General features: G+C 42.0%; 1 protein-coding gene across 5 annotated transcripts in view; it reads left to right on the top strand.

Moving 5' to 3' along the window:
* KMT5B (lysine methyltransferase 5B) overlaps positions 1–25,017 on the top strand; it is a 59,008-nt gene that overhangs the window by 7,556 nt on the left and 26,435 nt on the right. For all 5 annotated transcript variants that reach the window (XM_050758158.1, XM_050758160.1, XM_050758165.1 and 2 more), the window contains exons 2-3: positions 14,823–15,058; positions 19,375–19,522. In XM_050758158.1, coding sequence (XP_050614115.1) covers positions 14,899–15,058; positions 19,375–19,522 — 308 coding nt within the window. In that variant the 5' untranslated portion in view covers positions 14,823–14,898. The remainder of the gene's footprint in view (positions 1–14,822; positions 15,059–19,374; positions 19,523–25,017) is intronic.

Genomic DNA, 25,017 nt, shown 5'->3' on the forward strand with positions numbered 1-25,017 from the left:
GTTGCGCACCAGCACAGCTGGCTACCTTTTTTTTTTTTTTTTTGGTGGAGATGAGGGTCTCACTTTGTTGCCCAGTCTTTAAAAACTTGTTTTAAATACACCGTTTTTGAAGTTGTTTAAAATCTTTTTTCCTGTGGCATGTTGGAATTTTATATATTTTTGGAGCGTGGTAACTGTAAAGCATTTCTACTTTGGTTTAGTTTTTCGTAATCTCTGTTAGTTTCCTGTGGTCGCTGTAACAAATTCCATAAACTTAGTGGCTTAAAACAACAGAAATGGGCTGAGCGCCGTGGCTCACACCTGTAATCCCAGCACTTTGGGAGGCCAAGGTGGGCAGATCACTTGAGGTCAGGAGTTCGAGACCATCCTGGCCAGCATGGCAAAACCCCATCTCTACTAAAAATACAAAAATCGGCTGGGCGTGGCAGCAGGTGCCTATAATCCCATCTACTCAGAAGGCTGAGGCAGAAGAAATTGCTGGAACCCGGGAGGTGGCGGTTACGGTGAGCTGAGGTCGCACCTCTGCCTCCAGCCTAGGCAACACAGTGAGACTCCGTGTCAAAACACCACCACCAACAACAACAAACCAGAAGGGTATTCTCTCACAGTTCTCGAGGCCAGAAGTTCAATATCAGTTTCACTGGGCCAAAATCAAGGCATTGGCAGGGCTGTGGAGGGAAGCTGCTCTTTGCTTCTTCCAGCCTCTGGTGGCTGCAGCATTCCTTCACCACATCACTCCAGTCTGCTTCACCTTTTGTTCTTTGTGAGGTGTCAGATCTCCCTCTGCCTCTTATAAAGTCATTTGGGTGGCATTTAAGGCTTACCCAGATAATCTAGGATAATCTCTTTTATCTCAAAAACTTTTATAACATCTTCAAAGACCATTTTCATTATAAGGTAACATTCACAGGCTCCAGAGAGAGGTTAGGAGCCAATGTCTCTGGGGGCCGTTTTCCACCATACTGCAGTCTGCTTTAGAGCTGTTAGCTCAACAAGTTTAGTCTTTTTCAAGACTTAGTGATGGTGTCTGTGGCCATCATTTTATTCTGAAAGGGCAGTGGGTGAAGCATTCTGCCTTGGTGGTAGGTAAACTGCTCAGCTTCAGACCCCATTCCCTTGGTGGCCTGAGTGAGGGCATTACCACCTGAGGGGACTTGGGAAAGCTGTTGAATTGGGTGAAGCAGAATGCATCCAAGCTTGACCCTGTGAAAGCTACAGAAGGAAAGTAGGAATGATAATATCATGGACATTTGTAATTATTTGCGAGTATAGAGACATATTCTTTGCTATGGAGTTGATGGTGCTAGATACCTGATTAGCATTTGAATTAGCATGACGCTCTAGTTTTAAAATAAAGGCTCTGCCCTGGGTAGAAGCATAATTGTGAATTCAGGGAAATGAAAATCCGAAGGCTTTTCTGTTTTCATAATACTAGCACCAGTTGAACTACTCTGACAAGTCACCTCGCTTCTCAATTGAGACAGCAATATTTATAGGAGCAAGTTTTAAGGTTACAGGTATGAACGTGAATTTATGATAGTTTTCTAACAAATTAGCAACTGAGAAATTGCCCCGTCAAGCAATGTTATGGTGTTATGATGGAATATTGATCACAAATGTTTCTGATAGCTTTGCAGGGATTCTTATATTGGCCTAATTGCTGGGATTGATACCATAGGATTCCATGGAGCCTTAGTTATTGCACTATTGATTGCAGATGGATTTGGAATAGTCATTGATAAAGACTGATTTGGAATTCTTTGATATCAAGTCCTTTTGTAATTTTAGATTTAGGAGAACTAAAAACTGATTCCGCTTATGTGTAGCAGTTCGTTTGAGAATAGAAAGGGGATGTGATATGAATGAACCTATGTCTGGTCTTGTGCTGGATTCTAATGATATGAAAGTGTATGGGGCTGGGTGTGGTGCCTCACGCCTGTAATCCCAGCACTTTGGGAGGCCTAGGTGGGGAAATCACGAGGTCAGGAGTTTGAGACCAGCCTGACCAACATGGTGAAACCTCGTCTCTACCAAAAATACAAAAATTAGCTGAGTGTGGTGGCGTGGCACCTGTAATCCCAGCTACTCAGGAGGCTGAGGCAGGAGAATCGCTTGAACCCAGGAGGCAGAGGTTGCAGTGAGCTGAGATCGTGCTACTGCACTACAGCCTGGGTGACAGAGCTAGACTCCGTCTAAAAGAAAAAAAGTTTAGCATAGAATTACCGTATGACCCGGCAATTCTACTTCTGGGTATATCATCAAAAGAATTAAAGCGGGTACTCAAACAGGTATCTTGTACACACATGTTCTCACCAGGATTATTCAGCCAAAACATGGAAATAAGGCCGGGTGCGGTGGCTCATGCCTGTAATACCAGCACTTTGGGAGGCCGAGGCAAGCAGATCACGAGGGCAGGAGTTCACAACCAGCCTGACCAACATGATGAAACCCCGTCTCTACTAAAAATAGAAAAAGTAGCTGGGTGTGGTGGTGCGCACCTGTAATCCCAGCTACTCAGGAGGCTGAGGCAGGAGAATCGCTTGACCCTGGGAGGCAAGGGTTGCAGTGAACCGAGATTGAGCCACTGCACTCCAGCCTGGGCAACAGAGCGAGACTTTGTCTCAAAAAAAAAAAAAAAAAAAAAAAAGGGTGTATCTTAGCTAGTAGGGAAGGCAGGTGTTATGAAATAATTACCCAGAGTAATGAGTATGGTTGTAATAAGCACCATGCTGAGAAACGTTAAGGGGTTCAAATGTATAACAAGGAAATCTATGTAGCTGGAGAGGTGGGGTTGGGCAGGGGCTGATAAGCAGTTTGGCAGCACCCCAAGTGCAAAGGCCCTGTGGTGGGAAGCTGCCAAGCTGTTTCCTTTTCCTTTGTGTAAGTATCTTTAATATTCTGTTACAAAAGTCACACATGTTTATTTTGAAAAGTTGAACATATAACAGGTAAACATTGCTTGTGATCTCATTCTCCAGTGTAATCTCAGTCACTATTAACCAGTGGTGTACTGAATTGTTTTCTTACCAAATTATAACTGAATCACTTGAAAAATGTTTTCTTTGCCTTTCTGAATAAAAATTTATGAAAGTCCTCTAACAGGCTAGAACCTGCTTTTTATTATTTCTTTGAGACAGTCTTGCTCTGTCGCCTAGGCTGGAGTGCAGTGGTGCAATCTCCTGGGCTCAAGCCATCCTCCCACCTCAGCCTCCTGAGTACCTGGGACTACAAGCATGCACCACCACACCCGGCTAAGGTTTTTTTTTTTTTTTTTTGGTAGAGACTGGGGTTTGACCATGTTGCCCAGGCTGGTCTTGAACTCCTGCGCTCAATTAATCCACCTGCTTTGGCCTCCCTAAGTTCTGGGATTACAAGCGTGAGCCACCACACCCAGCCAGAACTGACTTTTTAAAAATGTATGTTGACTTTTGTTTTTTAAACACTTGGGGATTGTTTCCCTACCACTGGATAATTTCTCTAGGATAAACTCTCTGCAGACAAGTTCAGTATGTCAGCTGGCTAGAGGGTTCTCGGCAGTGTCACAGGAATTGTGTTAAAATTCTTTTCAGTCATTCAGAATCAGTGTTTTAACTTTTTTGACAGTTTTTTTTTAATCTTGGTTTTTAGGATATTAAGCAAAAAATGCCTGTGTTTAAGTAAAAATGGATTAGAATCAGAGTTCTCAAATTGGATGCAACTTCTCGAAAGTCACTCAACAATTTATAATCTGATAAACAGACTGGAAAGAGAAGGGAATTGACATTTGTTGAGGGGCCATCACTGGCATAGAACAGGCATGGTTATGTGAACTTAGCCCATTTCCTATGAATCAGTGCTGCTTTCTTTTGAAACGTGTTAAAGTATTAAGGTTTTCGGTGTTTTTTTTTTTCTGATTATAAGTAAATAGGTTCACTATAAACGTTTGGGGAAAAAATATTTTTTAAAGTTATCCCTCCCCCCACCAGTGGTAGCACTGGTGATTTGGAATGCATTGTGATGGTGGTGGTGGTGGTGGTGGGTGTCACGCTTCTGACCTTAGTGGCGTTATGTTATGATTAGGAGTTTCCGCTTTAAATATAACTAGAAATCATTCTTGCAATATTGTCCCCTTTAAATACATTTCTTTTTTTAGCAGTTTTCCAGTATGTTTTATATTGATCATAAATTATCCCCCCACCCCTCACCTCCTTATTTATGTTTGGTACCAGAATCTGTAGTAAGTGCTTCTTTTCCCATCTGTTGGTCCAGTGAAACCGCATAAGGTGACTCTTCTTGTTGATTTCAGTGTTGGGTAAATCTCTTGGGGAAGTGATGCTGCCCATCTTGGAGCAGAATCCCAGTTGCATTTTCTTAGAGCCTGATTGCATCATTTTTGTTAATATTCACAAAAGTAGAAGGCACAAAGCCTTGCACAGTAGTCCTCAGGAATTCCACCTCATTCTCCTACTCAGGTCATCTTTATTACTCCAGTCCAGAGATTTAACTAATCTATTAGTTAAATTTTTTTTTTGACATAGATCCTATAAGCCCTCTGAATGCTTGCCTTCTCAAATTAACTAACCTATTGCCATCACCTTCCACTCCGTAATTTTAATTTACATTTGTCTTTCCTGGTCTGTGAGTCAATCTCTCTCTCTCTCTCTCTCTCTCTCTCTCTCTCTCTCTCTCTCTCTCTCTCCCCCCCCCCTCTCCCCCTCTCTCTCTCTCTCCCTCTCTCCCTCTCTCTCTCCCTCTCCCTCTCTCTCTCCCTCTCCATTCCTTATATTGCTCTCTGCCATCTGTTTCTTAAAGCAAAGCCCCCTGTCTTCCTCACAAGTGCATGTTTAAGACATTATGTCCATTTTAGAAGTTCTCTGTTGTTTCTGAGCAAGGCTTAAAGATCAGCAACAGCCCATCCTTTCCGTGAGTTTAGACTTATAAAATAAAAGTATTTGCTTTCTGGGCACCTACAGTTCTTGCCTGAGTTGTTAACTCCCTTCACGGCATGGTCCCTGTCACGCTCAGCTCTTCTTTTCGCTCATTGCTCCTTTTACAATCGTGTGCTGCTTCTCTTCCTCTTGACCTGTACATATGAAAGTGCCCCCACCCCCAGTCCTTGGCCTTCTTTGATCTACACTGATTCCTAGATTTCATCTGATTCCATGGTTTGAAATGCCATTAATGTCTTGACTCCAAATTTTTATCTTCAGCTTGGAGGTGGACTCCAGACCCTTGTATCCAGCTGCCGACTCCACTAGGATCTGTAGTGGGCATCTCAAAAATGACTAAAACCAAAAAAGACCCCAGAAAAGGAAGAAAAAATAACCAAAACCAAATTCCCACACCGCAATCCTTGGGAAAACCAGTCTTCCTATACTCTTTGTCACATTCCTAATATTCCATTCTTCATTTGGAGGTATGTTTGAGTCCTCTTTCTCTTAACACCCACAGTCAGTCTGTCAGCAATTCCTAACTATCAGCAGAACCTTCAGAAAAGATCTCGAAGCCAACCACTTCTTGCCACCTCTGCTGCTGCAACCACTAGTTCTCCTCTGGTTTTACAGCAGTAATCAGTTAGTAAATAGACTACTACTAATAATAATGTCTCCCTGCATTCTCTTGTCCTAGAAATTATTTGTAGTTTCATTAGAACTGCTTTTTTAAAGTACCATGTAGCAAGCTGCCAGAATGGTCCTTTAAAACTGTGAGTTGGATCATGTCACTCCTCTGCTTTCCGTCTCACTGGGAGTAAAGGCCCAAGTCTCAGCAGTGGCTTTGAAGCCCTTCTTCCCTGTGGCAGCCTCTCTGACCTCATCCTCCCACTCTCGCCCATATTTGCCCCAGCTGCACCAGCCTCTGCACCTTGTGCTTGCCCTTCCCTTTGTCTACTGCATGCTTCCTGCCTGATGCCCGGCTGTCCCCTCACATCCCTTGCTCTTTTAGGAAGTAGCCACTATCACCCTCCTTCTCCACCTGAAACACTCCCTGCCACCATAAATGGCTTGTTCTCCCAAAAGGTGCTGGCATTTATTCATTAATTTATTATTTCGTAGTGCTTTTTTCCATTAGAATATAAGCACAGATGAGGGCACAGCCTTATTTTGTTCCATGCTGTATCCTCAGTGCCTGCAACAGTGTCTGGAATATAGTAGATGTCCAATAAATTTCCTGACATTTTTATATTGGGAAATCAGAACAGGATTTGTAACTTTAAAAAAAAAAAAAAAAAAAGCAAAAACCGCAGTTACTTTTGCACCAAGCTAATATGCCACTTAAGAAGTGGTCAGTAATGGCCAGGTGCGGTGGCTCACGCCTGTGATCCCAGCACTTTGGGAGGCTGAGGCGGGCAGATCACAAGATCAGCAGATGGAGACCAGCCTGGCTAACATGGTGAAACCCCGTCTCTATTAAAAATAAAAAAAATCAGCCGGGCGTGGTGGCGGGCACATGTAGTCACAACTACTCAGGAGGTTGAGGCAGGAGAATCGCTTGAACCTGGGAGGCGGAGGCTTCAGTGAGCGAAGATTGCACCACTGCACTCCAGCCTGGGCGACAGAGCAAGGCTGTGTCTCAAAAAAAAAGCAGTCAGTACTTTCTTGAAATTTTTTTCCTAATAATTTGGGACAAAATTGACGCAGTTTTTACTTCTAAATGTAGTCAGTGGCTAATGAGCTCCGAGTGTGTCAGCCAAACCATGACCGTGGGACATTTCCACGTGAGCCAGCTATGTTCCATGGAAGTCTGCACCCTTGTTTGTTTGTTGGGAGGGGGCACCTCTGTGGTAGCCATGAAGTATTTTAGGCTTTGCTATCCACCCGGTGTTTTGTTTCAGTTTTCTTTCTTCTTTTGAGACACAGTCTCACTGTGTCGCCCAGGTTGGATGGAGTGCAGTGGCACAGCCTTGGCTCAGTGCAACCTCCGCCTCCCGGGTTAAAGCTATTCTCCTGCCTCAGCCTCCTGAGTAGCTGGGATTACAGGCGTGCGCCACCACGCCTGGCTAATTTTTGTATTTTTAGCAGCGACGGGGTTTCACCGTGTTGTCCAGGGTGGTCTCAAATTCCTGACCTCAGGCGATCCGCCCGCCTTGGCCTCCTAAAGTGCTGGGATTACAGGCGTGAGCCACTGCGTCTGGCCTCTACCCACTGTTTTCAACCCCTATTTGTCCGTACTCTACTACGGTATTGACGTGTGTTAGCTTTTTAAAATCCTGTCACTACCTTTAATGTGTAAGTGTGCAGCCTTAGAGGGAAGATCTTGCCAGCAAGAACAGATTCCACACTTAGGAGGGCAGAACAAATGAAGACCGGATCATTAGTAGAATATGTATTCATTTTGAGCTAAAAATTTTTTAAAATAGCCCCCAAATTATTGATAGCTTCATTAGAATTGTTTTTACAAATGTTTCATTTATCAGCTTAAGAAAGATCTTTGGGGTCAGGCACGGTGGCTCACGCCTGTAATCCCAGCACTTTGGGAGGCCGAGGCGGGCAGATCACGAGGTCAGGAGATCGAGACCATCCTGCCTAACACGGTGAAACCCCATCTGTACTAAAAATACAAAAAATTACCCAGGCGTGGTGGCGGGCGCCTATAGTCCCAGCTACTCGGGAGGCTGAGGCAGGAGAATGGCGTGAACCCAGGAGGCGGAGCTTGCAGTGAGCGGAGATGGCACCACTGCACTCCAGTCTGGGCAACAAAGTGAGACTCCATCTCAAAAAAAAAAAAAAAAAGAAAGAAAGAAAGGTCTTTGGATAGCTTTTATCATATGGACATGTGGAGAATCTCTGCTAGGCTACATCCAGAGATGTGCCAGTGCATTCATACTAGTGAAATTTAGCCATGTTCTGTGATTGACAGAAGTGCCTGTTACATTAAAGTACTTTGGGTTCAAATAATATCAGTTGACCACAATATAAATGAGACCCGAGGGCACAGATTTGTTCCAATTTGGATCATTAACCCACATTTAGTTTAAATTATGTATACATTGGAGTGGGTCTCAGTCTGTGTTCCATGAATTGAGCCAAAGTTTGCTATTACTAAAGTGATTTATTGGTGAACCTTTCCTAATTCTCAGAAAAATGTTTGGTTGATATATTATAATTTCCTTAATTTTTTATTCCATAGTTTTTTTAAAATTTTGTATCTATTCTTAGCCCTAACATGATAAAATGAATGAATGAGTAAATTAGAGCAATAGCTCTCACACTGGAGCTTGCATCACCTGGAGGTCTTATTACAACACGGATTGCTGGGCCTCATCCCCAGATTTTCTGCTTTCTGTCTCTCGAGTGGACATCTTGGTTGAGACTTAAAGACTTTCCATGGCCAGGCACAGTGGCTCACGCCTGTAATCCCAGGACTTTGGGAGGCCGAGACAGGCAGATCACGAGGTCAGGAGATCGAGACCATCCTGGCCAACATGGTGAAACCCCGTCTCTACTAAAATACCAAAAAATTAGCTGGGTGTGGTGGCACGCACCTGTAGTCTCAGCTACTCGGGAGGCTGAGGCAGGATAATCGCTTGAACGCAGGAGATGGAGGTTGCAGTGAGCCGAGATCACGCCACTGCACTCTAACTTGGGGACAGTGCCAGACTCTGTCTCAAAAAAAAAAAAAAAAAAAAAAAAGACTCTCCATGGATAGTCTTTCTATTCCATATATTTAATTTCTATTTCATGTAATTATGCTTCATGTCTTATTTTTGAGGAATATTAGGACTCCTGAGAAGCCTAAAAATACATTGTTACATCATTATCTGTAAGTTGTGTGTTAAACATCGCATTCTACAGATGATTTCCTAAAGGACCAAAAGCACTTTTCCTGGTCCTGGTTCTTTTTTCTGGAGGGTCAAGGACTAGGGAGTAAACCAGAAAGTATAATGGCAAGTGGTAGGGAACTTAGTGGTGGTATCTGCTGTGATTCCTGCCCTATTTTTATCTGTGCAGGAGCTTCTCTCACCCCCTTTAACACCATGGACATCTTGAGAAAGGAGAGGATTTGAAGAGGTCAGGCAGTATCTTTAATTTACAGGTTTTTTTAAATGCAGAAATATAGTTTCTATGATGCAGTTTAGATTACAGCCTATTTATTTCATTAGTTGAGTGCCTCTAGGATATACTGTGTGGTATACTAGATACGCTAGGGCCAGAGATAAGAAAAATAGGTTCTCAACGTTCGGAACTCTCAAACAATATGACTCTTAAACAATATAATCACATAAGGGCTTTCACCTAAGTTTTGTAGCATAAATATATAACTAGATTTGGCAGTGAAGGTCAAGGAACACTTCCTAGAGGATGTGAACACTGAACTGGGACTTAAGGAATTAGGCAAAGAGATGGTGTTCAGAGAGGTTAAGTGACTTTCCCAATTACCAACTGCCTAGTAAGAGACAGAGGTAGGATAGGAGCCCTCAACTTTTGTTGAGGTCTATTTTCTCTAAACCACATAGCTTCTGAGAGTATAATCTAACTTGAAATGTAAAATACATTTATATACATTTACCACTTCATCATTTTCTTTTTTTTCACTCTGTCGTCCAGGCTGCAGTGTAATGGCATGCTCATGGCTCACTGCATCTGCAATTTCCTGGGCCGCAGCCATCCTCCCACTACAGCCTCATGAGTAGCTGTGACTACCATCTTTGGCTAATTTTTTTATTTTTACTTTTAGTAGCATTGAGGTCTTGCTGTGTTGCCCAGGCTGGTCTCAAACTCCTGGCCTCAAGCAATCCTCTTGCCTTGGTCTCCCAAAGAGCCAGGATTATAGGCATGAGCCACCACCTGGCCCATTTGCTTGTTGTTAATGCAGCTTTTTATAGGATACAACAAAAAACCTAATTCTAAATTTATCATGCCAAGTTTATGCTTCTCTATCAATGAAAGCTTACTGTCACAGAACATCCATTTTTTCAGAAAGTGCTGTTTCTTTGGCTCTTGTCTAAAGGAACATAAGTAATATGAAAGACCCTAGAGGTCAAGGAAATTGAAGAAAACTGAGGAAGGGAAATAAAATGGAATGTAGTCACGAATTTTAGTCCCTTTAAGCTTTTATTTTTGTGAGATGGCTCGATGAAGAGCTTTAATGCAGGTGAAACTTGAAGCTTTTAGAGATGTAAGTCTTGATGAGGTTATTCAAACTCAAATTTTGAATGCATTGTGATGGTAGGCTATAATTTTTGAATCCTTGGCCGGGCATGGTGGCTCATACCTGAAATCCTAGCACTGGGAGGCCAAGGTGGGAGGATAGCTTGTGGCCAGGAGTTCAAGACCAGTCTGGCCAACATGGTGAAACCCTGTCTCTACTAAAAAATACAAAAATTAGGCAGGCATGGTGGTGCACACCTGTAATTCCAGCTACTTGGGAGGCTGAGGCATGAGAATAGCGAACCTGGGAGGCGGAGGTTGCAGTGAGCCAAGATTGCGGACACTGCAGTCCAGCCTGGGCAACAGAGCGAGACTCTGTCTCAAAAAAAAAAAAAAAAAAGTGGTACTTGATGCTCTCCCCAAGTGCTAGGATTCAAATGCCACAATTCATATTGTTTTATGTTTCTGTTACTGTTCCATGGGTTTCTTTTTTTTTTTTTTTTTTTTTTTTTTTGAGACGGAGTCTCACTCTGTCACCCAGGCTGGAGTGCAGTGACCGGATCTCAGCTCACTGCAAGCTCCGCCTCCTGGGTCCACGCCATTCTCCTGCCTCAGCCTCCTGAGTAGCTGGGACCACAGGCGCCTGCCACCTCGCCCAGCTAGTTTTTTGTATTTTTTTAGTAGAGATGGGGTTTCACCATGTTAGCCAGGATGGTCTCGATCTCCTGACCTCGTGATCCACCCGTCTCGGCCTCCCAAAGTGCTGGGATTACAGGCTTGAGCCACTGCGCCCGGCCCCATGGGTTTCTTTAAATGAAGTCCATTTTAGAGTCCGTAGATAACAGTGTTGTGCAAAACTGCTGGGATCCAAGATCCAAGACTCGCAATGGACCACCCATTGCTCTTTTTCTCAAGCTTTCTTTGTACTTTATACCTCAAAAATATACTGCTCTTACTGAGTGTGGTGGCTCATGCTGGTAATCCTAACACTTTGGGAGGCTGAGGCGGAGGATCGCTTGAGCCTAGGACTTTGAGGCCGCAGTGAGCCATGATCACTTCACTGCACTCAAACCTGGGTGACAGAGCAAGACCCTGTCTCCTTGGAAAAAAAAAAAAAAGGTATATTGCTCTTGAGTTCTACGCCTTTTCTCCTAAGTGTAACATACATGATCATTAATGAGCAGTTTTAATGTTAAATTTGGTAAAATTTAATAATTGAAAAATCCTTATAACTGATGTAGAATAGCTACAAGACTATTTAGTGACACCTACAAGAAAAATCAAAAGGCACTTTAAAAGTTAAATACTATAATTGAACTTAAACAGTGAGGGAACCAAAAGAAAAATTCATGTTAGAAAACAATTGTAAAGTTGTCTTCAGCATTGATCAGATTTTCTTTTTTGCCATTCCCCTAAGCATGCTGCTCACATGCACGTCTTACCCTCCAGTGAACTCACACAGATATTCCTGTAACAGGAAAGAGATCTGAGATCAAGTAAAAATTCATGTTTTGTGTTTGTGTTGAGTATCATTAAAGGTATGTCCAGGCATGTATTTTTGTGAATACTTCAAAGTAATTTATCATTTGTACTTTTCTATGTGTTTGTGGAAAGGAAATTGACCTGCGTCTGGTGTAGTTGAGAATTTGTTGGGCAGCAGTGCTGGGTTTTACTCATGAGACTGCTGCGGGCGGATCATGTGGCTTCAGGCATGTGGTCTCAGTTTTGTTTGTAAATTGAAGGCGTCACACTGGTGATGTTAAGGCAGCTCTGGCTCTGAAGTTCTGTATTTTTGCACTTTATCGTAGGGCCTTTTTAGTCTGACTTACACTAACACACAATTCCTTAATGAGGTGGGATCATGGTCATCCTTTTTCTCATTCCGTTAGTAATGAATGCAGTGTATAATATCCTCATTTCCAAATGTCATTATAAATTACAAGCATCCCCCACTATTCATATCAATCAGTTCCCAAATTCAGATAGTAAGGGATACATTTATATTACCAAATACAGTAGCTTCTCAGTTTTGTTGCCATTGTGAAGGAATGATAAGGTAGACATTTCCAGATGGGCACTACTTTGATATCTGAGTATTGGTTTCTTAAATATCTAGAACAGTGAATTCAAAGTAACAACAACAAAAAGATACAGAGTCCTTTACTTTCCTTACTCTTGTCCGTCTGCTCAGTTTTGTTTGTGGTGATGAGTAGCCAGCGTAACAGTTAGGAGTCTCTTACTGTGATGGACAAAGCTTAGCATAGATGCCTTTTCCTAAGCTTGCCTTGGAACAAAGGAGATAAGTAACTTCCATGTAGTTTACTCACCCAGTTCAGAGCATTACCAAAACCTGTGATTTGAGCAGATGATAGAGCTGTACCTAGATATCAGTATAATAAGGAGCAAAGACAGTTCTTACTGTTTACTGAAAGAAATATTTGTTGAGCACCTGCTGTTTGTCAGTACTATTCTAATCACAAGCAAGGAACAAGTCAGAATGAGCCCCTACCTTCTGTCTACATTCTGCTCAGTCTGGGGCCACTGTATTCCTGAGCAGGCATCATATGACTGGGGAGAGCCAAGATTGTCTTTAAAGAGCGGAGACATCATTTATTAAATTATAGTCATGCATTGTTTAGTGACAGGGATATCACACATTCTGAGAAATGTGAGGTTAGTTGATTTCGTCATCATGCAGATATCATAGAGGGCACTCATAGAGTGTGTCTCAGGGACACATTCTAGAAATGTGAGGTTAGGCGGTTTTGTTGCCTTGCTGATATCATAGAGTATACTTACACAAACCTAGGTAGTCTAGCCTACTACACACCCGGGCCGTTGCTTGTAGGGTACTAACCTGTCCAGCATGTTACTGTACTGACTACTGTAGTCACTGGTAACACAGTGTTGTTATCTAAACACACATAAACATAAAAAAGGTACAGTAAAAATACAGAATAAAAGATTTTAAAATGGTACACCTGTAAAGGGTACTTCCTATGAATGGAGATTGCAGGATTTGAAGTTTCTCTGGGTGAGTGAGTGAGTGGTGAGTAATTGTGTAGACCTAGTACATATGTACTACTGTAGACTCTGTGAACACTGTACACTTAGGCTACACTAAATTTATTTTGAAATGTTTCTTTAATAATTAACCTTAGTTTGTTGTAACTGTTTTACTTTATAAAGTTTTTTTTTTTTTTTTTTAACTTTCTGACTCTTTTATGGTAACACTTGGCTTAAAATACAAACACATACAGCTATACAAAAATATGTTCAGGCCACACGCAGTGGCTCACGCCTGTAATCCCAGCACTTTGGGAGGCCGAGGCAGGTGGATCACTTGAGGTTGGGAGTTCAAGACCAGCCTAGCCAACATGGTAAAACCCCATCTCTACGAAAAATACAAAAATTAGCCAGGTGTGGTGGCACACACTTGTAATCCCACTTACTCAGGAGACTGAGGCAGAAGAATCGCTTGAACCTGGGAGGTGGAGGTTGCAGTGAGCAGAGATGGCGCCACTGCACTCTAGCCTGGGCGACAGAGCAAGGCCCTGTCTCAAATAAATGAATGTATATTCTTTCTTAGCAAGCACAGTGGCTCATACCTGTAATCCCAACACATTGGGAGGCCAAGGTGGAGGGATTGCTTGAGGCCAGGAGTTGGAGACCAGTCTGGGCAACATAGTGAGACCCCGTCTCTTAAAAAAAAAAAAAAAAAAAAAAAAAAAAAAAGAGTTTTAAAATGAACTGGATGTGGTGGCTCCTGCCTGTAGTCCTAGCTACTTGAGAGGCTGAGTGGGAAGATGGGTTGAGCCCTGGAATTTGAGGCTGTAGTGAGCCATAATCATGCTACTGCACTCCAACCTGGGCCATAGAGTGAGACTGTCTCAAAAAACAGACAAAAAGACACAAAAATACACTTATTCTTTTCTTTTCTTTTTGGGAGACAGGGTTGCTCTGTCACCCAGGCTGGAGTGCAGTGTTGCAATCATGGCTTCACTGCAGGCGTGACCTCCCATCTCAGCCTCTCAAGTAGCTGGAACCACAGGCTCACGCAGCACTATGCCTGGCTCACTTTTTTGTGTTCTGTAGAGGCAGGGTCTTGCCATGTTGCCCAGGCTGGTCTCAACTTCTGGACTCAAGCAGTCTGCCTGCCATGGCCTCCCAAAGTGCTGGGATTACAGGCATGAGCCACCATGCCCAACTATATTCTTTTTAAAATATCTTTATTCTATAAACTTTTTCCTACTTTTAATTTTTTAATGTTTTTATTAAAAACAGACACAGGCCACACGTTAGCTTCAGCCCACACAGGGTCAGGATTATCCATATCACTGTCTTCTCCCTCTATATCTTGTACCACTGGAGCGTCTTCAGGGGCAGTAACATGCATGGAGCTGTCATCTCCTGTGATAACAGTGCCTTCCTCTGGAATGCTCTTGAATAACCTGCCTGGGGCTGTTTTATAGTTAACTTAAAAAAAAAGTAGAAGGAATATACTCTAAAATAACAATAAAAAATATAATATAGTAAATACTAGGCAATACGAATTTTATGAAGTGTATGTTCAGCTCTGTTATAATCTTATGGAACCACCATTGTTTATGTGGTCTGTCATTGACCAAAACATCATTATGCTGTGAATGACTGTCCTTTTAATATTATATATCTTTCTCAAGGGTCTGTTTAGCATGATCTTTCATGTATTTACCTCCCCATTTTGTTTTGTTTTTCATATTTTGTTTCTGTTAGGAGAGAACATTGAAAGTATTCTCTAAGCTATTTGAAGAGAGTGACTAAATGCACCTGGGTCAGGCTGTCTGTGGGTATGAAGTGGTTGGGAGAATCCAAGAACATGGTGGTGAATGGCAGGAGAAATGGAGGCAAGTTGTCTAATGACCATCAGCAGAATCAATCAAAATTACAGCACACGGGGAAGGACACCCTGAAGGCTGGCAAAAATGCAGTCGAGAGGAGGTCGAGCAGATGTATGTACACACTTAAACCTTCAATGTTCTAATTGTGATATGGGGTAGTAATTCTTTCTAGTTTGTAATGTATATTCTGTTTTCTTTTGTCTTAAATAATTTTTTGCATTTTCATAATTAACAATATAGTCTTTTTACTCTCAAAGTTGTGTCAATTTTTATTCTCATCAAACAATATATAAAACTCAAGTTTAATGCTTCATATAATTATTTTAATCATGCTTTTCTCTTACTTTATATTTTGTAGAATTTATACCTGAATGGTTGATAAGTCTTATTAAATTTTTAAAATTTTAATTGAACTTCTTACAGGTTAACCTGTATTTTTTTAATAGATGTAAGTATAGGTATGTACTTCTTTGCTAATTTCCACAAATGTTTCATGGAATAATATGAATAATGACGCCAACTTATTTAATTCTACTTATATAATTTACGTAAGTAGAATGGAGGATGGATAGAACTGACTGCTTTAGGGCAGCCTCACAAATCGTAGCAATTTATTCTATTTATACAGGGTAGACAGTTGTTCATCCTGACAGTGAAACACTGCTGATAAGTTACTTTATTTCCTCTATACCTCTTGGTGGGAAAGAGGCTGCTTTTTAAGGGTTCAGGAAGTTGTGGATTTGGTGCATGTTTCGTAGTTCCTCTAAAAGTAGTAAAATGACTGAGGACAAGTGTATACCTAACTAGGCAGCTATATGTCCAAATGTATGTCATGTTAAAGAGGACGGCTTTTCTTCTTTTTCTAACATGAATCTAGCCACTTTTGAATATCCTTAATTCAGATTGGCATTGGCCTGTTTCCAGGGATTTGGATTAGCCTGTGGTTTTTCTGTAGTTTCAGATTGAATCCAGTTCTGATTGATTTCCTTCTTACCTTTTAGGGTTTATGCAACTCATTGGGCCCAGGCTACCCTTAACCTTTCCATTTCAGATCAGGTCACTGTTGCTGTAGAAACCAGACAGAATTCCTGCTCAGGACAAGAGTAGGAAGAGGCAAGACCGAATGAGTTAGTCCTCTGCATGGACACCACTCACTCCTGAGGCTGCTGGCCGCATGCACCCTTGTCCTGCCTCACTCCTTAGTAGCTAGCGTGAACGTGAAGAATTGAGAAACACAGTGATCACATCAGAGTGTATTCATTCTGGTCGGTAAACTAGGCATATCTTAAGCTTTTTAGCAAATCACTGTTGGCCTCCTTTTGTGTATCATAGTGCAAAACGGTTTTAATTAGTTGAATTGTTATAGATACACAAGAATTTAGAAAATGCGTCTGGGCATGGTAGCTCACACCTGTAATCTCGGCACTTTAGGAGTCCAAGGTGAATGGATTTTCTTGAGTCCAGGAGTTTGAGACCAGCCTGGGCAACGTGGTGAAACTCCATGTCTACGAAAAATACTGTGTCTACAGAAAAATTAGCCAGTCATGGTGTTGCACACCTGTGGTCCCAGCTACTTTGAGAAGCTGAGGTTGGAGAGATCACTTGAGCCCAGGAGTTAGCGGTTGCAGTGCGCCGAGATCACACAACTGCACTCCAACATGGACAAAAAAACGAGACTCTTGTCTCAAAAACAAACAAAAAAGTTTAGAAATGGCCATTACAGGCTGAGTGTGGTGGCTCACGCCTGTAATCCCAGCACTTTGGGAGGCCAGGGTGGGTGGATCACAAGGTCAGGAGATTGAGACGATCCTGGCTAACATGGTGAAACCCTGTCTCTACTAAAAATATAAAAAATTGGCCGGGCGCGGTGGCTCAAGCCTGTAATCCCAGCACTTTGGGAGGCCAAGACGGGCGGATCATGAGGTCGGGAGATCGAGACCAGCCTGGCTAACACGGTGAAACCCCGTCACTACTAAAAAAAATAGAAAAAACTAGCCAGGCGAGGTGGCGGGCGCCTGTAGTCTCAGCTACTTGGGAGGCTGAGGCAGGAGAATGGCGTAGACCCGGGAGGCGGAGCTTGAAGTGAGCTGAGATCCGGCCACTACACTCCAGCCTGGGCGACAGAGCGAGACTCCGTCTCAAAAAAATAAATAAATAAATAATAAAAAAATAAAAAATTAGCCGGGCGTGGTGGCAGGCGCCTGTAGTCCCAACTACTTGGGAGACTGAGGCAGAAGAATGGCATGAACCCTGGAGGCAGAGCTTGCAGTGAGCCGAGATTGCGCCACTGGGCGACAGAGCAAGACTCCGTCTCAAAAAAAGAAAATGGCCATTACGTTGGTTACACTTTACCAAGCATAGATAAATATAGAAGGCTACGTTGGGAAAACCGGAGTGTGACGATAACATAGCCTTACACTGAATGTTATTGGGCCAGAATGGTGCAGAAAGAGAGCCAGCGATGAGGAGAAATGGGAGAGCACAGAGCAGTGCCCCATCTCAGATACAGTGAGTGACTTTCCCAGCAGCAGAGCCTTAAGATACAGGAAACAAAAACTGACAAAATTGAAGGGAAAAATCAACAATTCAGCAATAATTTGGAGACTTTGATACGCCACTTTTAATAATGAGTAGAACAGCTTAACACTGTAAACCAATGAGAGCTAACAGACATCTTTAGAACCTCATCAGAATACACATTCATCTCAAGTGCGAGTGCAACATTCTCCAGGATAGACCATATGCTAGACCGTATAACAAGCTTCAATAAACTTAAAAGGATTGAAATAATAAAAGGTATGTTCTGTGACTTCAATGGAGGAAAATTAGAAATTAACAAGGAAATTTGGGAATTTCACAAATATGTAGAAATGAAACACACTTCTAAGTAATCAGTGGGTCAAAGAAGAAATCAAAAAGGAAATCAGAAAACATTTTGAGGTGAATAAAAAGAAAGATAAAACGTACTAAAATTTGTAGGATGCAGCCAAAGCAGTGATTTAGAGGGAAATTTATACTTGTAAATGCCTGTGTGAAAAAAAGACTGGGCTTGGTGGCTCATGCCTGTAATCCCAGCGGTTTGGGAGGCTGAGGCAGGAGGATGGCTTGAGCCCAGGAGTTCGAGACCAGCCTGGACAATATGGTGAGACCCCATTTTTACAAAAAAATACAAAAATTAACCAGGTTTGGTGATGCATGCCTGTGGTCTCAGCTACTAGGGAGGCTGAGGCAGGATGATTCCTTGAGCCCAGGTATTCGAGGCTGCGGTGAGCTGTGATCACGCCACTGTACTCCAGGCTGGGTGACAGAGCAAGACCCTGTCTTTAAAAAAAAAAAAAAAAAAAAGTGAGTTGTATCATTTGTGAATTGTATTTCAATAAAGCTATTATGCTGTTACAAAAAATTTAACGTTGATAGCTTTTCACATAGCTCCATGCAAATAATTTGATTGCAGAATCGTATGTCTGCCCTTGGCAGGAACTTACATTTAACTATTTGTTCTGTGAAAAAGTAGATGAAAAGGTTAAACTTTACTCTGTGTTTCATTCTTCCCCATTTTGGTTTTGAGAGCCTGAACATTATATTGCTGTTGTCCTCCGTAAACTATGTGCTAAGTCCATGGAAGGACTGTCAGTGGCACATACATCAAACTTAATCAACTCTGATGAAACTTCTTATAACTTGGCCTTCGTTTCCTTCTTTACATTGCTTTTCTTCCACAGTTAAACCCAATTATTTCAGTTACATATTTGAGTCTCTATTTTTATCCATTCATTCAAAATTGCTTCAAACAGAGGTCAGTAGAAATAGGTCTGTCATTCTCTCTCTACTTCTTTCCCCACTTCTACTAGCCAGCTCTGGAATTGTGGGCAAGTTTCTTTTTGTCTGTGCCTCAGTTTCCTGCAAAGTGAGGATAATAATCATTCACCTGCCCAAAAGCAGGAAGCCGAACTTCATGAGATTCCTTTTGATACTTGAGATCTGGAGTTCTGGCGCTTCTTGCAAAAACTATCTTGTGTTCCTCTTGCCTTTTCACCCCAGTCCTATCTGTAATGGCCCTGTGTACTGACTTGTTAAAATAGTGAACATCCTCCTGTCCCCTGTTTCTCAGTGTTCCTTGGAGAGAAGGGGGTGGGGGAGAGCCAAGCATTTGAACCAAATTTTCACAACTACGCAGACCCTGTTCTTGTGAACCTTTGGAACCTGCTATTACTACCTGCTAATCAAAATACTCTCAGTAACGGAGATGGTTTACTGCATTTGGTTTTCTGTCTTATGCAAAGGTTATTAAATTCTTAATTACTAAAACTGATTGATTTTTCAGTTCTTTATTACCAGCTTGAATGGTCGGTGCGGCTAAAGAATTTTTAAGGCAGATTTAAGTAGTTTTCAATTTGAGTAATTTTTCTTGCTTTTGCTTTTCACAGGTAATGGTAACTCGGGATTTGAAGGACAGAGTCGCTATGTACCATCTTCTGGAATGTCCGCCAAGGAACTCTGTGAAAATGATGACCTAGCAACCAGTTTGGTTCTTGATCCCTATTTAGGTTTTCAAACACACAAAATGAATACTAGGTAATTTTCAGTCTTTATCCTGAATGGAACAGATGATGATGTTGAATTCAAGAACGTAGATGGCTAATTTTACTTTTGCTCAAAATTTAAAATGACAGTAAAGGAAAGTTCTTTGCAGTGGAAGGGTTTTTCTGTGTGTGAGCCAAGAGAAGCAGAGAACAAGACTCCAGGAATCTTGTCAGTTCTAACTCTGTGTTCTTATTTTACCTCAGAACATTTCTATCAACATATAAAGCTGGAGGAGCATTCTCATGTTCTATTTTAAAAGTTGATGATGCCGGGCGCAGTGGCTCACGCCTGTAATCCCCACGCTTTGAGAGGCCGAGGTGGGTGGATCACCTGAGGTCAGGAGTTTGAGACCAGCCTGACCAACACGGTGAAACCCCGTCTCTACTAAAAGTACAGAAAAAATTAGCCGGGCATGGTGGTGCACGCCTGTAATCCCAGCTGCTTGGGAGGCTGAGGCAGGAGAATCACTTGAACCCGGGAGGCAGAGGTTGCAGTGAGCCGAGATCATGCCATTGCACTCCAGCCTGGGCAACAAGAGTGAAACTCCATCTCAAAAAAAAAAAAGTGATGACAGTTATCTTACCGAAAAGAAAAATCTGACAAGCATCCTATAAAACCTTGAAAATGTATGATTGTTTCCAATTAAAGTAGGGTACGTCCCTTTTTTTCTTGATTTTATCATAGACTTTTCTCTTACACATTGTCTCTGTAGAGATGGGAAATTTTGTCATCATGTTTAATCTTTGGGATTCAGCTAATCATTGTTAAGAGTGAATAGTTTTAAAGACATGTTTATATTCAGTATACAGGTAAGAAAGTGGATGTGTAAGTGTTTTGAGTACCAAATGCTGTATATAAAAAACATTATTACATTAATCTTGAAATCTGTCATGTTTTAACAGCTGAGGTCTCTCTCTAATTCTCTTAAATATCATTTCTCCCTCAAAAAAGACCATTAGATCATTTCACAAATGTTTCTGCCACCAAACAGGTCAGAACTTTGCAACTTTGCTTTATGCTTTATCTCTTAACTTCTATGGCAAAGGGTTTTTTAGTGTGGTGGGAAAGCATAACAGCAGAGATTTAGAAGATAGAGCTAGTTCATCTCCATCATACCCAGACTGGGGTTATTATATAGCTCCAATTTCAGTGGCAACCCTGGGGGATCTTGATACCCAGGTAGATAGTCACTGATCAGTAGTTGGGAGAGGTAGAAATTGGTGAGTACAGGTAATTGGAGGAAAATCTTGTGTCCTGTTTCCCCCCTTTTAATTTTATCCCTTGCTAGATTAAGATACTATATGCTTCACTTACTATATATGCTTCACTTACCAATTATAGTTTAAGTCCAAAAGAAGTAATTCAGCTAAAAACGTGCTTTTGTTTTTTTCACAATTTTTTTTTCTTTTTTTTCTTTTTTAGAGAGAGTCTCACTCTGTTGCCCAGGCTGGAGTGCAGTGGCATTATCTCAGCTCACTGCAACCTTCACCTTCTGTGTTCAAGTGATTTTCCTGCCTCAACTTCCCAAGTAGCTGGGATTACAGGCTTGCGCCACTGCACCCAGCAAATTTTTGTATTTTTAGTGTAGGCAAGGTTTCACCATGTTGACCAGGCTGGTCTCGAACTCCTGACCTCAGGTGATCCGCCTGCCTTGGCCTCCCAAAGTGCTAGGATTATAGGCATGAGCCACTGTGCCTGGCCATAAAATTTTCTATCATATATCTTTACCTACTAAAATGAAGTGTGAAATATTGGAAATGGAGTTGGGAGACTATTTAAACAGTTCCCTGCCAAATGACTGCCATTAGATGCCCTGATTGATTAAGATCCAGGCTGAACGCAGTGACTGTAGTCACACATTCTGTACAGACTGTAGCACGCCTGTAGTCCTGGCTACTCAGAAGGCTGAGGCAGGAGAATCACATGAACCCAGGAGACAGAGGTTGCAGTGAGCCAAGATTACACCACTGCCCTCCAGCCTGGGCAACAAAGTGAGACTGTCTCAAAAGAAAAGATACAGGGCTGGGCACAGTGGCTCACGCCTGTAATCCCAGCACTTTGGGAGGCCGAGGCGGGTGGATCACCTGAACTCAGGAGTTCGAGCCTAGCCTGGCCAACATGCTGAAACCCCATCTCTACTAAAAATACAAAATAGCTGCATGTGGCCACATGCACCTGTAGTCCCAGCTACTCAGAAGACTGAAGCAGGAGAATCCCTTGAACCTGGGAGGTGGAAGTTGCAGTGAGCCGGGATCATGCCACTGCACTCCAGCCTGGGTAACAGATTGAGACTCCACCTTTAAAAAAAAAAAGACTAATTTTCATTATTTTAAGTCCATTTTCTTTTTTTTTTTTTTTTTTTTGCCCATTGAACATGAGACCAGTGCTTATTCTTCTCCTAGAAGATGCTGATATTTGTCACCCTGTAGCACCCCCAGTGTTTTTTTTTTTCTTTTTTTTTTTTTTTTCTGAGTTAAGAAATGTGAATGTGTGAATGAATCACTCTGACACAATAGTTTAGTGGCATTCAGAAAGTCACCACAAAGGCACAGAATTTTGACCTGGGGTCATTAAGAAGGTTATGTTGATTATGCCTTATTATCAAGATAGGGAAGCATATAAAACATTTTAGAAAGTGTTACATCAGAATTACAATGGGCCAGGTGCAGTGGCTCACACCTGTAATCCCAGCACTTTGGGAGGCTGAGGTGGGCAGATCACCTTAGGTCGGGAGTTCGAGACCAGCCTGACCAACATGGAGAAACCCCATCTCTACTAGAAATACAAAATTAGCCAGGTGTGGTGGCGCATGCCTGTAATCCCAGCTACTTGGGAGGCTGAGAGCAGGAGAATTGCTTGAACCCGGCAGGCGGAGGTTGCGGTGAGCCAAGATCATGCCACTGCACTCTAGCCTGGGCAACAAGAGTGAAACTCAGTCTCAAAAAAAAAAAAAAAAAAAAAAAAAAATTACAATGAAAATTTTAGTGGCTTATGACAGAACTTCATGTACTCTAAAATCCCCATGCCGTATTCCAGAAGGCTGCCTGTTGTTAGCATCTGCAATAGTAAATACTCCAGTTTTCTGCTGCAGTGGCTCATGCCTGTAATCCCAGCACTTTGGGAGGCCAAGGTGGGAGGATCACTTGAGCCCAGGAGCTTGAGGCTGCAGTGAGCTGTATTCGCACCACTGCACTCCAGCCTGGGCCACAGAGTGAAACCCTGTATCAAAAAAAACAAACAAAAAAAAGGAAACACTCCAATTTTCTATAAAAGTCCTCCTATACCCTTGTTTCTCGTAATTAGTTTATGTGAGAGTCACCTGGGAGTTGGTTGAAATGCAGGTTCTGATTCAGCAGCTTTGGGGTGGGGCCTGAGATTCTGCATTTCTAACAAGCTCCCCGACTACACTTGGAATAGTTAGGTCCTAAACCATCTGGCCTCTCAGTTTCGTTGTGATAAGTTGCTAAAAATATCTTAGTAGGCGTTTCCTAGGGCTCACATAAAACCATGTAGTCATAAATGTAAACTTCAGGATTACCACACAAATACTTTTAGAACTCAAGACATTACTATAACTGAGGACTCCTAAATTAAAATGCATCCAGTGCGTAAGATTTTTCCCCATAGAAATTGAAGCATCTAAAATTAAATCTGGTTAAACTTGCAGAAGAAATCATTTTTTAAATATTTTTTAGTGCAACATTTAATTATGCAGTTCCTAAAATAACCTGTGGAGGTACAGACCATTCTACTTCCCTGGTTAGAGCAGGCTGGGTTCGTAGCAATGCCAGCACTTCAGGCTGGTGTGGCAGTGCAAGGGACATCCTGTCCACTTCCCACCAGAGTGTTCGGTTTATGTGTGTTTTTACACTCTTGTGTACACTGATATTTGGGAACAGAAACTTTATTAATGACCTTTACGTTAATCTTGGTGAAAAATACATGTTTTCATTTAACCTTAGTGAATTTACTTGAAAATAAACTATCCCTTCTAGCTCTTCATCTTTTGAGCAAGAATTTACTAGAATGTGGATTTAGAAAATAAGGAAAACTGATAATAAATACCTCTCAAGTTACTAGTTTATGGACTCTCTCTTTGGGGTGCAAAAGAAGTGACGAGAAGATATTCTGCTGTTGGATTTTAATTTCTAAGCTCTCTACATATTCCTTGTATAGTGCGCTCTTTGTTCGTGTTTATGCACCTGTAATTTGTCACTTTTTAGTTTCTCTTTTTTATACTCTTCTGCCTTCCTTTTACTTCTTTCAGTCTACCAACAGGAAGAATGTTTAGAAACAGTTGATGTTTAGGCCGGGCGTGTTGGCTCATGCCTGTAATTCCAGCACTTTGGAAGGCCGAGGCAGGTAGATCGCGAGGTCAGGTGTTCGAGACCAGCCTGACCAACATGGTGAAACCCCATTTCTACTAAAAATACAAAAATTATCCAGGCGTGGTGGTGTGCACCTGTAATCCCAGCTACTCAAGAGTTTGAGGCAGGAGAATAACTTGAACCTGGGAGGCGGAGGTTGCAGTGAGCCAAGATCACACCACTGCACTCCAACCTGAGCAACAGAGTGAGACTCTTACTTTCAAAAAAAAAAGAAAAAGAAACAGTAGATGTTTAATGATTGGATAATTTTCAAAACTGGCTATGTTTTGAGTGCATAGGTTTTAATCTTAATATATCCTTATATTTACTAACAAGCGAGAGTTGTAGTGTGAATACTTAGAAATAGTACAAACAAAATGCTAATTTCAATTTTTTGGGAGAAATTTGAACTTAATTGACTTTTGTCAATTATGAAACCTAAATTTTTCTTTTTAACAAGAAAAAAATAGTTGTTGTTTATACTTCTGATTTTTATTTATTTATTTATTTATTTTTGAGACGGAGTCTCGCTCTGCCGCCCAGGCTGGAGTGCAGTGGCTGGATCTCAGCTCACCGCAAACTCCGCCTCCTGGGTTTAGGCCATTCTCCTGCCTCAGCGTCCCAAGCAGCTGGGACTACAGGCGCCCGCCACGTTGCCCGGCTAGTTTTTTGTATTATTTAGTAGAGACAGGGTTTCACCATGTTAGCCAGGATGGTCTCGATCTCCTGACCTCGTGATCCGCCCGTCTCGGCCTCCCAAAGTGCTGGGATTACAGGCTTGAGCCACCGCGCCAGGCCTATACTTCCGATTTTTAAATGGAGTGGGAGCGGGATATTGTAAGAAAGGGATCAGTGCCTTCAGTAATGCCCCCTTTTTGAGGCTGAAGGAGACTCAGGCTAGCAGTGAGCTGAGCAGGAGACAGCATTTAAACATCAGCGGAGTCAGGACACTGAGTTTCTCTTTGGAACTTTTCTTCGTGTTTCTAATCAGAACGTCAGCCTGTACAGTCCTTACTCATCTTTCTACTGCTGTAACCATCTAATTTTTATTTTGCTTATATATGTATTTGATTATTCATATCCACTATTGGATGTTAAAGTATGAATCACTTTAAATAT

This window comes from Macaca thibetana, chromosome 14 (genome assembly GCF_024542745.1).
Source record: "Macaca thibetana thibetana isolate TM-01 chromosome 14, ASM2454274v1, whole genome shotgun sequence".
NCBI classification, from domain to species: domain Eukaryota; kingdom Metazoa; phylum Chordata; class Mammalia; order Primates; family Cercopithecidae; genus Macaca; species Macaca thibetana.